This window comes from Porites lutea, chromosome 4, assembly GCF_958299795.1.
Source record: "Porites lutea chromosome 4, jaPorLute2.1, whole genome shotgun sequence".
Taxonomy (NCBI): domain Eukaryota; kingdom Metazoa; phylum Cnidaria; class Anthozoa; order Scleractinia; family Poritidae; genus Porites; species Porites lutea.
This window is the reverse complement of record NC_133204.1, coordinates 46,928,172-46,945,349: the sequence shown is the minus strand read 5'-3', so window position 1 is coordinate 46,945,349 and position 17,178 is coordinate 46,928,172. Positions and strand designations below refer to the sequence as shown.

General features: G+C 38.1%; 1 protein-coding gene across 1 annotated transcript in view; it reads left to right on the top strand.

The window, feature by feature from the left end:
* The first annotated feature begins 2,553 nt into the window (after positions 1-2,553).
* LOC140934771 (uncharacterized) overlaps positions 2,554-17,178 on the top strand; it is a 26,636-nt gene continuing 12,011 nt past the window's right edge. Inside the window, exons 1-16 of the mRNA XM_073384341.1 lie at positions 2,554-2,635; positions 3,111-3,485; positions 3,958-3,999; positions 4,307-4,699; positions 5,154-5,612; positions 6,197-6,325; positions 6,793-6,845; positions 7,189-7,357; positions 7,907-8,077; positions 8,299-8,433; positions 8,989-9,201; positions 9,780-9,923; positions 10,233-10,367; positions 11,003-11,104; positions 11,231-11,337; positions 11,792-11,971. Of these exons, the coding sequence (XP_073240442.1) occupies positions 2,554-2,635; positions 3,111-3,485; positions 3,958-3,999; positions 4,307-4,699; positions 5,154-5,612; positions 6,197-6,325; positions 6,793-6,845; positions 7,189-7,357; positions 7,907-8,077; positions 8,299-8,433; positions 8,989-9,201; positions 9,780-9,923; positions 10,233-10,367; positions 11,003-11,104; positions 11,231-11,337; positions 11,792-11,971 (2,889 nt within the window). The remainder of the gene's footprint in view (positions 2,636-3,110; positions 3,486-3,957; positions 4,000-4,306; positions 4,700-5,153; positions 5,613-6,196; positions 6,326-6,792; positions 6,846-7,188; positions 7,358-7,906; positions 8,078-8,298; positions 8,434-8,988; positions 9,202-9,779; positions 9,924-10,232; positions 10,368-11,002; positions 11,105-11,230; positions 11,338-11,791; positions 11,972-17,178) is intronic.

Genomic DNA, 17,178 nt, shown 5'->3' with positions numbered 1-17,178 from the left:
AAACGAAATCACAAGGTGACTGAATTCAATATGTTTGATTCCTAATGGGATTAAAAGTTTAAATTCAGAGAACTAATCATGATTTAAGTACAATAACCTAGTATTAAATTACACACGCTCATAACTTGGCGACGAGATCTGATATGTCATTCATAATCTGATTGATTGTCCTGTAAGATAACCACTAGTGTATTTGATAGCAATCTTGATTTTAAGCCTGAATTGCAAACTATTTGAGAGGAAACAGAACCGGTTCATGGAGGGTGTAGTATAATGTTTTACAATTTTTTATCCGAAAAATTGTACTCTTTCAGTTACTAAAATGATACCAATTTCCTGCGAAGGCGTCTCTCGTGTCCCAAGATCACCTCGTTCCGCACTTGTTTGCCATCTCATTGATAGTCAGTGTGTGATTCGATATTTCTTTTTATTACTTTTTCCAAGGGTTAAAATAGTTCATAATGTCTGGACTAAGTAATTCAGAAGTCACTTGACACTAGTTAAAAATAAATATTTTTCACAAATTTTTAATCATTAAATATAGTTTGTAAGCAACTTTACCAGACGAAGCAAAATTTTGAAAGTCGTTTGACATAGCAAAAAATCCGTATGAAGAAACGTAATATTATCCGGATGTAACTGCTGAATTTGGTCCTTTAGGAAATCACTACTGTAATTTGCAGAAGCTTCAATGGCTATACACTTTTGCTGGTGAAAAAAACAAAACAAAACAAAAAAAGAACAAAGAAAAAAAGAAAACAAAAACAAAATTCGTCTATATGGGGAAGGAAAAAGACTAGTTGATAAAGCCTACTTTGTATGGTTGTTTAATTTTAATAAAAGTTAAAACCCAGTTTTGAAAGGCGGAAAAATCTAGGTGTAAAGCATATCAAAAATTAATCAAGCTTCCCCTTTCCCTATTAGCTCCTATTGTTGTCAAATATAAAAGTCTTGAAAAACGACCCCCCAAAAATCATATCCTTCTTCATAAAGGCGTCATTCACCGTATACAACACATAAACTATTGATTACACACTTGTTTTTGGTCCGACAAATTATTTTAAGAAATAATCATTATACGAAGAATGATTGAAACAGGATGATTTAATTGGTTAGGTTTGTTTGTCATCCAAAATTGCTTCCTCAACTGTCTGACAGCCGAATTGCAGGCAAAGCAGGGCAAATGCTAAGTTTATATATAGGCGGTCAGGCTTTGTTATATGAGAATTTGGGATTAAGATAAACACTTGAGTTACTATATAAATGTTTTGCATCCAAAATGATGGCAGGAACAATATCAATTGTCAAGTATTAAAGAACGACGGAAGTTTTCTTCCTGATATCAGATAACACCTCCACACGAAAAAGCAGTGTGTGTTTCGTCTTGTTAACCACAAACTGGAACTTCTTTTGTTAGAAAGTAGTCTTCTCTTTCGCTAGCTGAGGTGAGAAAGGAAGACACCTAAATTATAAGTTACACTTCGACAAGAAACTGTGCTGTAACTAAGTAGAAAGGAATAATTGCGCAACAGAATACAGTATTTTGAAGAATCAGTTCACCCCTGCACCTGTTTTGAACAGCCTGCGGAAGTTGTACAAAATTTGCAGCTAACGTTAAATGTTGGAAGGTTGTCTTTAGTATTTACTCTTGGAGTTAACAAAGCCAGAGAAAATTGTAAGTACAAGTTTAATGATGATTTGTTTCAGGAAATATACATGTTTCTGTGGCCCTGGGCGGTTAGGGCTACAAGCCTTATTATTTCGCAGCATGATGATGAGTTTTTTCCCCCGCAAAGAAAGTATATTTCATTTCGCCGAAAATACAAATTTCAAATTGTCCTATATTGTTAAGTGCGTTGCGACTGACTGTTGCTGAAAATAAGAAATGTTAGAGTTGGTAGATAAAACAAAGCGGATTCAAAAGAACTTCATGGTTGCCATTGCATTTATTTTAAGGAAGCATGAAGACGAAAATTTTTTAAGTCTGTTGCATGATGCATTCTTGACATTATGTACACAAGACTCTTGGGTATATGGGCAGGGAAGTGGATTTTTTCCCAACCCCTCACCCATATGAACGTCTTTGGTAGCTACTCATCTAAATCTTAGAAGACACCTTTTGCAAATCAGGATTAGTAGTAAAATTAAGTGTCTTATAAGATACGACTTTTCAACTTTCACATGAGGTTTAGAGCATTTAGATCAGAAACAATGAAGTGTTTTTTCAAAACCTTCAAGCGGAAAAAAAAAACCGCTGCGTATTTCCCCCCTCCCCTTTTTTTAACCTGCGATCAGGCGTTTTTTTTCTCAGGGAAAGCGAAAAAAATGAAGTATCAGGCGTCCTTTTCCCCTAGCCTCCAAACCAAGAGGGAAGAAGGACCGCCTGATCGCAGCAGGTCAACCATTTTCACAATTATAAACAATCTAAAATTGCTTTCATTTTGGATGGCGTCAAGGATCACCAACAGCACCATATTCCATATAAAACGTACATTGAAAGTTATAATAGAAACATTTTATTTTTCTTGAAACAGGTAAAGTGATCTGACAACCATGCCACAGCAAACAAAGGCGCTGTTGGCTTTTGTCATGTTTATTTCCTCAGAAATCATTGCCGGGGGCAGTATTATTACAGGTATAGAAAGATATAGATCATATCTGACTTAGCATTATGTAGGATAGCAAAACATAGGTTCCACATGGGGTTACTGGAAAAAAAGAAGAAATATATGGGTTACAGTGACAAACTGGTAAAGATATAGGGGTGCGATTCACCTACTGAAGACAGAGAGATTCTATGATATTGTGTTGGTCAAATATGGATATTGGACCCTCTGGACCGTTTGACAGAGAAAAACGTGATCGCATTTTGGATACTTCCGCCATATACTTTTTAGCCCCCAAATATTTCCAGTGGCGCATATGCATGTTGTTCATTTCTCTTGGGACTGAAAATCGTACCAAGCTACGGAAGAAAACTGTCGAAAAATAGCTGTTTAATTTATTTTTAAGGAACTCGCGATGTATCTTCAACTACTCGATACAGTGCCTTCTATATATGAGACTGTTATGTTCATGACACGCATGATAATTTTTTTTTGCCTCCAAAGACGCCGAATGCGTAAACTTCACAACACTGAGCGACATGAGTAGATCAAGGTTTTTCTCCAACAACGTAACTACAGACAGCGACCTTTATCTAAAAAACTGGTTTGCATTTAACGGATCAGCCGGAGACCTCATTGCAACCTCATGTGTTGCGTCCAATCATTGTGGTACCTCAGTACCAGGATGGATGCTGGGAAGACATCCAAGTGTCGTCGAGGGTGTGGTCAGACGGTTTGCTTGCTTTTCTCAGAAACAGCAATGCTGCATGTATTCTGTGAGCATGCGTGTAAGAAACTGCAGCTCATTCTATGTGTACAAGCTGGATTCAATGCCTTCATTCTCCGTCAGTTTTCGCATGTGTGGAGCTGGCATCGAAGGTACTGCAAATACTATTTGGACTAACTTACATCTTCCTTTTAGATCAAAAAGTTTTTTAATATCTTTCGAAAATTTAAGTTATTTGTCACCATAAATACGCGAAAACATGTGCTAAATAACTTTAATAACTAAATTTAATAACTAAATAACTTTAATAACTGGCGTAGACCTGGCGATTCAAAACTTACGGGGAAAAATAGCAACATAATCGACTTACTTCAAGCTTTAATCTGATCGATCGAAAAATTAAACTCAGTTTGCATAAGAATTTGATAAGCAAAACAATTCAAGACTATAAATTAAAAGAAGCAAGTTTCGGTAGAGTTTTTCATTTTGGCAAGAATATAGGGGCAAAGATTGGAGTTTTGAAGCAAAGAGATAAGAAAAATTTTAACCATTTCCTAGCCTGATAAGATAAACTGTCTTTCAAGACCGTTTACTAATTTTCAGCGTTATTGTCTTTGCTTGTAGGAGTTTTATACAGTGTTGAAAAGGCCATCAACAAATCTTCAGGTACTGAAAAGGCTGACTAAATGTTTTCTTCTATGATAATTCTTAAACAAAATATGTTTTCCTGGTGTAATCGTATAGAATGTAATGCTTTGGATTACGACATCCAGATTTCGATTCTTTAACTCCAGGGCAGACCGATTTGGCAGTGGATTTCATTCAATCAGTTAAAACACAAAATCCTTGAGATTCAAAATCTGGATTTCAAAGGTCTAATCTATATTTTTTAGCCGGAAGTACGCCATGATGGGTAGCTTAAGCTATCGTACCATAATCAAGTAAAAATGCTTGAACAACGTTTTACTTTCAGGAAATAGCGGTGATGAATGTTCTAGCTACCAGTCCCTAGAAGGACGCGATAGAGCCGCGGACTACTTCAGTTACAACACAATGAAGTGTGACGCTAATCTACCACGAACATGGTACAGATTTACCGGCCCAGCAGGGGCTGTCATGCCAACACACTGTGTTCCCAAACTGCACTGCGGCACACTCTCTCCTGGTTGGCTAAACGGCAAACATCCTACTGTGGAAGAAGGGGTGGTGGAACGTATGGTTTGCTTTACGAACAATGATGACTGCTGCTTCTGGTACAGCGAAGTTAGAGTCAGGAATTGTGGTGATTTCATGGTGTACAAATTTGGTGAATTTCCTGAATCTCAGCCGTTTTGCAGTTTGCGATACTGTGGAGTCGGAAAAACAGGTAAACAGAGCGTAAAAGAAGACTTTAAGTGATTATTTTGACCATGCCCAAGCAACAGACGTCAGAATTTAGTCCAATGAGCATTAACAGCTGATAAGAAAGCAACTGACTTTGCGGTTTCAATTTTAACATTCTTGAATTCTTGGCCGGAACCCACCATTTCTACTTCTAATACACTTTATTTAAAGAGGGTAGCAAGGAATAGTTACAGAAACTAGTAAACTTGTGGCCCTCTATAAAAAATGTGCTTATACACATACATTTGAATGATTTAGCAGGTGTTCCCGACGCAAGTTAAAAACGCTCGCCTTTTTTTTCGTGCTCTTTCATCCTCCTAACAATAAGACACTGAATGTCATTAAAATCTTCTCTGGAAAAATTGATCTAGGAGCTTGTTAAAGGTATCCATTGCGAAGTGCGCGCAAAAATGACATAAATAAATATTTGTTTTCAGGTTGTAAAGACAAACATGGTAATGTTTACGAAGTTCATCAGATTTGGAACCCAAACCCTCTTATTACCTGCACATGTTGGCCTGGCTTTAAAGTCGAGTGTAAAAATACTCGAAGTGGTTGCTGGGATAGTCTTGGTAATGCCTTTGGAAATGGGCAGGAATGGCTTAGCAGCAGTCTCACTAAATGTGCCTGTACTGACGAACAAATTCACTGCACCAATCTTTCTCGACCGGCTTGCACTGATGAAAATGGTCTTGTCAGGGAGCATGGCACTAATTGGTTCCCAGGACCTTGCTTTAATTGCTCATGCACGGACGGTGTTATCAGCTGCGTAAAGTATGATGTCTCTGTTGAATATGGCTTGTTCCGGATGACAACAGCTGGAATTTGCTTGCCCTGTCTTCGGCCAAATGTTGATATTAGACCCTCTGGACAGGGAACTGTTAGCAATTGCAGAGGTTTGTTTCATTGGCAATGAATAGAATTAAATGTGCATGTAGATTTAATTCTTCTATTGTTGCTCTTTAACTTATATTATGTGACATTGACAGCTATTTCGAGAAAGGTTGTCGGAAAAAAAGGTACACGCGACAATCCCGAAAGGTAATATGGGATACGATCAATACACTGTTCCTGACACTGTAGCTGTCGAACCTACTTTTGTTGCTTTCCTTTAGCACTCGCAAACATACGACCAGCCTCTCGTGTCATTCATTCAAATCTCTCTGAAAAACAGTGCACTCAAAACCACCCAAAATACCTTTCGGGATTGTCGCGTACACTTTCTCAAAATAGCTTTATACAGAAATACAAAGTTCCTCAAAAAACTGAACATTTACTCTTTTGTATAATTAATGATGGTTCTTGAGTGTACACGATAAGCGACGGATGTAAATAGAGCGAAAGCTATGGCTGTTTAATTTTCAAACTACTTGAGGATAAAAAGAAGAGAGAGAAAAAGACAAAGTCAGTAAACTACACTAAACATTTTAATGTTAAAAATTTTATAAATTTTACCATCTAACTTGTCTTTTGTTTCTAGTTTTTTTTCAGCTTAAGAATTCAAATGAATTATTTCACTGCTTAAACGGCGCCTTTATAAAGAAAGAACATGTTTGTAATGGAAACAACGAGTGTTTAGATGGGTCTGACGAGGCTGATTGCCAGGATGGTGAGTATTATAGTACCTGGAATTCTAACAGTCCCACAAATAGTAGTAGAAAGCGAAGGTTGCATTTGGACAGGTTGCATTTGCGTGAAATGACCCCACGCGAGAAAGGCGAGACGCCCCTGTCTAACGTGGGATGGTTTTCACGCGCGCTCGCGTTTCACCCGCTCTACTATCCCTGAGGAAAAATGGGGACTACTAGTAGTATAGCCCTAACCTGCTGACCTGCCTCTATGCGTGTTTTTAAGGAAAGACTCAATTGTGAACAAAATTCTTTGCATTCGCACTCTTTGTGCATGAGTACCCAGTCTTTTCAAAACAACTATCGTACGAATTGAATTCGTTTATGTAAAACTTCGCGAATGAAAATTTTTAAAGCAGGCCTTGGTGGTGAAATTATATTTGCACAAGTGATATTTGCGAGACAGTCAAACATGTTTGTTTCTTATAAATTTTTCCATTTTTCTTAGTTATCTGTGGGGATGAACAGGGGCAGGTTTTGATTCTCAAAGAAGTTTGGAAGGTAAATCCTGTTGTTATAAATATTAATAAATTATAGTTACCAGCTGTTTCAGTAAGCATCTTTTTGTTAGCTATGCCAAGACAGAAAAAATGTGGTTAAAAATTGTTTCTCTTTGACAGCCCTGGACTGGATGATGATTTGGTCTGTGAAATTTCATGTGGTCCCAAACGTTTGGTGTAATTATTTATCAGTGTAGACTATATACAAAATAGTCCGTAGTTTTGCTTAAGAACGCGCTACTGTTTTCCAGACAAAAATCATTGCAAACAAGTGAAATGTTGTTATACTTACAGTCGGACCTGACTTAAGAGATAAATTTAATGAATAATTATCTCCGTTTTAGGTTACTGAATGCATTGAGTGTAGATGTGAAGCTGGGTTACTGAAATGTAAAAGACTACTGAGGGTAGTTTTCCCAGGCATGTACGCTTATGCGCCGCTGACTGAAAAATGTGAACAGCCTTCTTGTAACACAGTGGACTTTATTAGAGAAAGAAAACATACGTGCGAAGGTACAGTTTGTCTATCTGGGGTCTTTAATTTATTACTGACTGATTCGTTCTATCGTTCTCTTTTCGTAATTCTTTTTTCCTTTATTCCTTCACTCGTTCATTTATTCATCCATCCATCGATCCATCGGTCCGTCTGTCCATCTGTCCTTCCTTTAATTCCGTTCGTTCGTTCGTTCCTTCTTACTTTCGTTTGTTCATTCATCCATCCATCTCCGAACTGAACGTAGCGGTATTATTATAGTCCAGAATAAATTAATGCAGCTATTAAAATTGTGTTTTTCTATCAAACTGAGTTGTTAAAACAAATTGCGGACGCTAACTTATTAACTAAACGCGCTCATTAGATGCATCGGAGAATCCCTCTTTTAAAGAAAAAAAAACCCCACTAAATTATCGGCTTTATTTAACTTTAAGAAGCCAAATCATTTAGAATTCACGCTGGCCTTTTTTTTTTTGTAGAATTCGTGTTTAAGCTATTCCTTGTTATTTGAACATAATTACTAAGCAATGTTTTTTTTATTAATGATCATGAATGCATGATTTCGTCAGGAATTGAAACCACCAAGGGAGGGCGTGTTATTCTTAGAGGTAAAACCTGGAAATACCAAGACTGCAAGTTTACATTCAGGAAACTGAGTGAGACACAGGGATGTCCAAAAATGCTGGGGCCAACGTGCGATATGTACGACGGAGCCATATGCTGTGCTCAGAAATGTCAAGGTAACGCCCTTCCTACTTTCATGATACTATACTGCTGTACACTTGAAGATGCTTCGATTTGTTTTGACCAAATTTTCCTTGCCATGGCTTAATCTGAAAAATTAAAAATGCGAAAAAAAACAGGCAATAAATAAAATAAAAAGGGCACTTGCATGACCTGGCCTTTTTTGATAAGGCTCGAACCACAAGTACTTCAATCCTGAATTTTTTTTCCCTTGTAGCGCTTGCTGAACTCACCAGTCAGATGAGAGGGATGCCACAGTTGTGTCCCGGAGGCCTTCACGCCGTTGCATCTGGCGGTGCATGTGTTACTCCCGAACCAAACTGTCTTCTGGGTCATGATTTCTGCCAAACAAGTAATGTTGATTGTAGTCCATTATGGAATTTGTTAAGTTTAGACACACAGCAAATCTAAGCGAACCCATTGGTTAGTTCTTGCGGACAAATTTAACAGAAGCTGATTGATATTCTCGTTAATTCAAACTGAGGCCATATTTTATAGCTGTTATGCCAGTCCTGGAACGTCTATCGTTGGTTCCACTGTCCGCTCATCCGTTTGTAAGTTTGAAGGTTTCATGAGTGAAATTTCAAAGAAAGAACAATCGCATTGCACAAGGGGTTTTGAATCTGGGATTAATTCTAAAAACATAGAACTTAGCAGTTTGTATATGGTAAGGGTAGCTAAGGGTCTGCTTAGGAGGGGTCTATCTTTGGTGGCCTAACTCATTTCAGTGTGTGAATGATCATTAACACCTTATTTTGGAAGTAACAATCAGCAAACTTCATTTTAGGATCTTGAGTCGTTTTTTCTAAGCTAAGCGGAAGTCTTTAGATGGCTAAGAATCTACTTTTTCGGAGCCTCGCTTCATGCGAGCATTTTATCGTCTTTGTTTGGATATTTTGCGTTTTAGATGTCTCTTGTCAAGATGAGAACGCCAACACGTACTTTGAAGGAGCCCAATGGTCTGTTGGCGACTGTATCACGTGCAGGTGCAACAATGGATTCATATCATGTGAACAACACGTGACCTTCTTGACATCTAGTGATGGACTCGTCCAAAACTGTACTCAACCGCAATGTAATGTGGTAGCATTTGTAAAAACAAACAGAGGAATTTGTAAAGGCAAGTACATTGCTGAGCCTATTTTGAACTCAGAGAATTTTGGTTAAAGAACCGGTTTGAAATTCATCTGTGAAGTTCTCTACAATGACTGACTTAATGAAGGGTTAAGTTTTCAATCTTATTACATCAGTGATCAGAACAGTTCAGTCTAGACCTCTATAAAGAATGAAAACAAAAAGTATACGTCAATAAATTTAAATTGCTAATTCATGGCTTTTCTTGTCAAAGAAGTTTGTACATCCGCATAGCTATTTTTACCACGTGGTTGATTATTGCAAAAAAGTTTTTATTCTAATCATTTAACATCAAAGCTAAAAGATGGGTAATTACTTTGACTGTTACTGACGCTGTTAATCCGGCGAACTGTAGAAAACCAGTAGTCACATTTCCTCAGATTAACCCTTTCAAAGCAAGTTTTCCTTGAACGGTTAATGGCCATGTTAATTCTCTCCCTATACGATTTCGCAGTAATTGGTCAAGTTCTTACTCAGATAAGGTCTGAGTTATGACGCTAATAGCGTGATTGTTAGGATCATAGATGTGACCAGTTTATCCCTCTTTACGTCTTATCTCTGAAGCTTGCAGATGGAAGAATCAGGTATTATTTGATGGTCATCGCTGGAGTGTTAATGACGTCGACTTCTTCTGTTTCTCGGGAGAAAGAGTGAGGCCTGGATGTTACTTAGAAGCCGATAAGATCCACTGCACTGGCGCTTTCAAAGGTTTGTTCCTTGTTTACGTGCTCTTACCGGCAAACTGTTGCATTAAAGTACGATAAGATTTTTAAAACCGAAGCAGAGCCTGGGAGCGCGTCACTGAGCATCAAAATCGCACGTTAAGATTAAGACAAAGATGTATTTTCAATGGCCCTGCTTCCTCGTGCGCCCCTCGCGCTTCCCTCATGCCTAAAATCCCTTTTTCGGCCTTCCTTTTCGAACGCCTGCCTCGCGCTACCGACATCATGCATGTCATGAACGTGGGAGGGAAAAAGTGGAAATGACCCTTTTAAAAATATATTTTTACCGTTCCAGGAATACAAGATGTAACGCACATTTCTGGAGAGTTGTTTCTCTGTGATAGTGGGGATGAAATAAGGTCCCTAAATGACAGGTGTAATAAAATAGACGAATGTAATGACAAGTCAGATGAAAAAGACTGTATCCACTGTAAGTAAACCGCGATCATAGGTTTTTATAATTAACACACTGACTTGTTATTTTCTGATCTCTCCAACTGAAGTAATCTCTTTATTAGATAAGGTTTAACGGGTGGTCGAATATTAGTTGATATCCTACGTTTGATTTTAATGTTCTTTGTGTGATTTTAAATCTACTAACCTAGGGAAATCACCTAGTTGATTTGAATCGAACGTTGATTATCTGAAAAAGATAATCCTGCTTTCGATTTGGTATCCTTCGGGTTTATTTCAGTGACCCGTCACGTTGTACCAAACTGGAAGTCGTAGTATTCATCAGGAACCTCTCCCTCAGATGTTCTTAGGGCAGGAACAGACTCGTGACGAACCCGTGAGAACGTCTGCGGGGGAGGCTTATTTATCAGGAGATCCTGCGCGATTCCCTTTTTCTAACAGGGGGAAGGAAAATTTAAAACCAAACATTATATTTCAATAACTGGAAACAAGCGCAATGGAACCTTAGGTTTTGACGCCTCGCAAGGAATATCTTGTGAGTATACCTGCCCTCCTTCCAATCGTTTTTACCGACGTAGTCTTGATCTAGGGGATAACAGCTATATATGGCGTGGAAGTGATCTGAAACTCCTTTTCTCTTCTGCCTGACAGATTTTTGCCCATCGCAAACGAAGTTTAACCTAAAATGGAACAGAACTTCGGTCGGAACCGTTGTTTATAGAAACTGTTCAAATGTGGAATCAAATCTTGAAGGTAAAGCTATTGTCTCCCTAGGCCTTTTCTTGAACTTGAATTGTTCCTGATCTCGCTACACTAGTGTTAGCAACCGTAGCCCTATTTTTTATCTCTTCCTCTTTATTTCTTTGCGGTTATATCAAGGTCAGTTTAGTAGCCGCTGTACAGAAAGCAGCATTCCCACAAGCTGGGAACACAAGGAAAGTTGTGACTGCGAGAGACAAGCAATTCTCCGGCAAGTCAGATCGAAGGTAAAACGTCTTCTTCATAAGTCAGCTTAACTCTTAAAATTCTCAAAACACCAAAGGGGAAAAGACTTATTTTGTCAACTGTCAAAGAGAAATTCTCAACTGCGCCCTAGAGTGACCAGAAACCCTCTTCTTTGTACCAAGCCCAAATTACACCCTGCTACAGACGACCTGTGAGAAGCAATTACTAAGCATCTACTGACAGAGGCTACTTTAAAAAGATACTTAATTCAAAATTTAAATCAATTTGAAACGATATAATTGACCTGATTAAAACACCCACATACACTCAGGGGAGGAGGCCGAGCTCACTACAGCTACACAAAGGCCACAATAGAGTCTCGGCTACATCTGCCTTTAGATAGCTTTATAACTATGCGAAACCACAACACTGGTAAAGATTACAATGCCCTGGAAGCATTCTGTGACGAACCTAATTTTTTTTTGTATTTTTTAGTTATCTTCAGCTAATTTAACGAACTTGATGGAACTGATCGGAGACCTGAAAAAGGAAGCTAACAACTTTACCAATAAACGACAATTCTTTTGTTACCTTAAAGATTTGTTTCAAACGGGAGTGCGTATTTTAAGCCCAATTAGCCAGCGTAATGACATGGTGGTTTTAAACTTCTCCAAGGTGAGCTAAAGGAATAAGTAACAACGCCGGAACTTTAAGTTCATTTCAACGATATAATTGCACAAGATCGGGCAAAAAGGATCTAGAAATAATAAAGTTCGACAGCTGAACAAAGAAGAATGTTCTCGCACTGCTTCTTTTTCAGGAAGCTAGAAATTTAAACAGATTTTTTTGGTTTGACCGGATCTTTTTTGCGTAAGCCAGCACTCTAAAAAGGTAAATATAAGGCTCGAATTAACTAGGAATCGTTTTAGTTGGCATCAAACAGTCAAATATTCACTGTCTCGCTTGATAGAAATTAAATTCCTCTTCATGGCAGACTTCTTTCTTGAAATTATAATTTTAAATATTTGAAAGCATTTTCCTACCTTAATACATGTACACAATCAAAAGAAACACGTATGCCAGCCAGGCCAAAACACGAGGCCAGTGCTGAGAAATCAAAATTCCAACTGTGGCGTTGTTTGCTCTTGAACTCCATTTATGGTTATCTCAGAGAGTCGGTGGAGCGTTGATGGGCGGCAGAGCGGGAGACCTCGGGATCCAGATAAGTGTAACATAACTTAGGAGGCACCGCCTTTACCCTGAAACGGTCGCTTTAGTCCTTCGCGTGGTTCGGTTGACCACGTGTCGGTCCTGTCGGTAAGAGTACGTAGCAGTGGCTTCATTTATCTAATACTTCGTGCTTAAAGGAGCTGTGTCACGAAATTCAGCCAAATTAGGAAATTACAAAATGCGCGTTAAAATAAAAATAACCACTTAAAACTTTAAAGGAAGGTTAAAATAACGTAACAGAAACAACTTAAGCCACGGATGGGCGAAACTGAAGAAGATTGAAACCGTTACGGATTGAAATTAGGGTTTTTGAAAACTGTTTTGCCTAACAGTTTTTCAACGCTGATCCCTGCTGCTTGCAACTTCAAAAATAATGCTCAGGAGACATATTTGTTTGTCTCGGATCTCTGATTTTGTCATTTACCTGTAATTTCTTTGCTTACTTTAAGTTCCATAGCGATTGAGGGCGAGTAATTGGCAAAATTAAACAAAATGAACTGGACTGCAGTGACACAGCCCCTTTAATTCGTTGACGCTTGAAACAGCAGGGTTTTTTCATTTCCGTTATTCTTTATGTCTTCTACTCTTTAGATAATGCTCTTTACAGCTGGGGACCAACTCATTTTCCAACCACTTACGGATTCCTTTTGTCCACAAAAAGTGGTAGGCGTCAACATGTTTATTTTCAAAATAGAGAAAGCAACGATAAACTTATAGTAAACAAAATTTATCCTGCATGGTTGCTAGTAAGAGGGTTTTTTTTTTTTTTTTTTTTTCCAAATTCGTCACTGACCTGATGGTTCGCGGCTACGTCGCTAGGCTGCGGCACTATGTTATCAAATCCTAAGGGTGGTTTATCTCTCGCTAGATATTTTAAGACCCGACCAACTCTGCAGCAAGGGTACATAGCCATTAAAAATAAATAGCTAGAGCCATTTTCAATTACCCGAAATACCGCTTGAAGTAAAGCTCAATACCGCAATACCGTCAGCCCCACAGCCGCCCTCACTAGGCTGCGACACCTGTGTTATCAAACCCTAAGCAAGGTTTATCTTATGCTACAATCTGGGACAAAAAGTGTTAAAACTTTTGGACTCTCTTACCCACAGAATACCTATCCCGCGGATTTGGTATGTAGTTGGCTGAAAGTACTTTCAAGAGCTTTATCTTGAAACTAGTCATGGCAGCGCCCATTTTTCTAAACACTTTTGTCCATGACTGTAGATATTTTAAGAATCGATGTCAGGAGCCTTGGTACTTAAAAATAAGAAAAGAGAAAGAAATAGTCAGAACCATGGGTAACCGTTCGTCATTTGAGTCTCTTTGCCCTCTGATCAAATTCTTGAATTATTTTTCGCTTGTTGTAGTTTTGTTCGTGCGTAATCATTTCAAGGTTAATTCAAATAAAGAGCGCGTTGTAGTGTGTGGAGCTTCTAAAGAATACAAAACAATCTAATCATCCTCTATTTTCTGTTTTTATCTAGAGGTTTTGGGAACGCCGCTTATTTCAAATGTTTGTTTTGAGGTTTTGTCGTCAAGCGCCAAACTTAACCCAAACTTTGGAGTTTTGCAACCGCTTTACGTTACCTCGATGGTAAAAATACTTCTATCTTATTTATTGTTTATTTATAAATTTATCATCATTTTGCCATTATTAAATTAAATACATAGTAGATAGTTTTCAGATGGAAGAGACAAGGAAGCCCTTGGAAACCAATAAGGGCTTTTGAAAAGGACCACCTTTAAAAATATATGCCGACTAAATTATCAAATAAAACAATGGCGTCAATTTGACTATACACGTAGAAAATGATAAAAATAGGATAGCAATAGACAACGCTAAACCCGCGAATGCAAAAAGTGAAAGAAAAGAAAAAGTACACACAAGCAAAAGGACTTAAGTTTAGAAGTGAACACAGCAATTCCCTTAGCTCTGAAATTCTGCTGTGTTTACTTCTAAACTTATCGTAAATCCTCTATCAAGCTCCCCTCTCAAATAAGCACCCCCCTCCTTTTCAGGGGAGGAAAATTAATAAGCCCCCCTTCTCTTTTAAGGCCTCCCTGTTGAAGGCACAAGTGTAATAACTATTCACAAATGTAATAAAGGTCACTCACTTACTCACTCATTCCCATGAATGCCGTCAGGCATGTAGGGCAGTAACAAAGGATCGCCACTCCTGTCTGTTCTGGGCCAGTTTCTGAATGGTTCCCCAGTTGTGCTTTAGGGTCTTGAGCTCCCCTTTCACAGTCCCCCCAACTGGACTTGCTGTTCCCCACGCTGGATAAAAAGTTGCCGTAGACTCTAGACGATGGGCTTCTGGAGTCATCGGAAGATACTCGTAATAAAGGTCGCCAGTGTAATAACATTTGGTCACAAATGTAATAAACATCACAGGTGTAACAACATTTGGTCACAAGTGTAATAACAAGCATCTAAACGAAGTTAAAACAGTAAATCCCAACGAAGTCTGAACACAACGACATTCTGACAGACAGTCAGTTAAAATCACTTGTCAATCAAATTGTTTTTCTATCTGCCTTCTCCCCTTCCTCTTTTAATGTAGTAGAATCTAAATATATTTAAAACAAAAAAAAGCCAAGTGCAGATTAAACATGAAAAGTTTTCGTATATCCTATAACTAGTAAGTTTCTGGGATACGGCCCATGTCATCCAAACTGTGAGTGCACTCTCCTAGGGTATAAGGAAGGTCTGGATGGGGTTAACTGACAACTGACAAATCGCCTAAAATTTAACTGATAACTGACAAAAGACCTGATTGTCTTTTATTTTGTACAAAACCTGGTTTTAAGGCCTTTTAATAGCATTGTTCCACTCCTTTCGTCAGACGATGTGGTCAAATGCCCAAATGTGCATTAATATGGGTAATCTTAGCAGCAGGACGCTGCATGAAATGAGTGTCATACTTAGTGAAAGCGTTTACAGTAAAACTGCGTGTCATGTACCATCCCTTGTAAATGACCTATGATTCCAGTTTTTGCTCCCCTGAAAACGCGCCAGCATATACATGATGGCTGCTATAAATGAGGGCGTTATAAAAGCAATTGTATTAAAGTTTTTATCGAGATGATTCAGATATGTCATTTGAGCCACATAGAGCTGAGGCCGTATTCTGATAAATGACATGAATACGGTGCTCGAGCTAAAGAAACACCTTGTTTCATTCCTTGGCCAATCAATCACTATCGAGGCATTGCCAAACAAAATTCAATCAAGTTAATCGTAATAAACAGCTCTTCCCAATATTCTGCATGACGGGTAAAGTAAATTTTGATTTGGTTAATGGCTGGAAATGTTGCACTTTGGCCGGCAAAAAAAGTTTGTGAGGAGCAGAGTGTGGAGAAATGAAGGGTTACTTGAAATGATTCCAATAGCAAAACTGGTCAAAATTAATGGCATGGTTTTGGAATTTAATGTTCAATTTACATTATATGTGCCTTTTTAGCTAAATTTTGGATCAAAAATAAACAAATAAGTCTCATAGTTAATTATAAATAATCATTGAACTGACAACTGACAAATTACAGAGCCTAAAAGATAATTGACAACTGACAAATGGTCAAAATATTAAGTGACAACTGACATTTGTACTCCCCCCATCCAGATCCGTCTATAAGTAATGCAAATTGGCAAATTTAATTGTAGTCTAAAATCAGAAAAAAACTGAACAAAAGTCAGTTATATCTCGTAAATTTATTCTGAATTGCTCAGTGAAAAAACGTTTGGACGAGCAGGCAGTCAGATCAAAGATTGGGGGGCATAAGAAATTTAACATCATACGAATCTACTTTCATCCCCATCTATATGATGTTGGATACAATTTCCATGGGTAAATACTTAGCATCTGCTTTGTATAAAGAAGGAGAAATCCAAGCCAAGGGGCCAAAGGAGAACAGGATTTTTTTTGAATATTTCATTTTATATCTCTTGTTTTTTTCTTGTTTTGTTTTTGCTTTTATTTATTTTTTCCAAGTTCTACCCTTCCTAAAAATAATCCTACTAAAAATGTCGCCTTCCAAGCTCATCTATAATGCAGGTTATAGGTTAGACGTTTGTCATTTTCATTATTTTGACCTCTAAAAAGAAACGATTAGTTATGTTACTTTCAATGCTGTGAAATTCTTACTCTGCAAAACAGTCGGTTTTTTCTCAAAATCAGTAAAGAAATCAGTAAAGCGTGGCGTAAGAGTCTTACGTGCGCAAAGTGCGCAAGCCTCACACGCCCGTAGGGCGTAGCCTCGTTCCAGACATTTTGTTTGACTACTCACGCGTACTTTAATACGCAAAAATACGGACTGTTTTGCAGTCTATGAAATTCTGTTAGTTTTATAAATGGACAACGGTGAAACTTTGCGTAACGCCATTGCCTGGTACGTAACCTAAATTCTACTTCAAAGTATTAGCGTGCTGATGTTTTGATTCACAGTCGTTTTGAAGCAAAGAGCTGACGTGAAGGCGCGCCCTATTTTTAAGGATAAAAAATAGAATGCAGTCTTAAAAAATGGTTCATTCCCCAGACGGTGAAATTTGCCAAGTGAACTACTCCCGTTGCCTAGTACTTGACCTGAAATATGCGTTTTTCTCCTGGCCTTTTTGGCTACTAACTTGCGCCCATTTCGGTATGGTTTGAAAG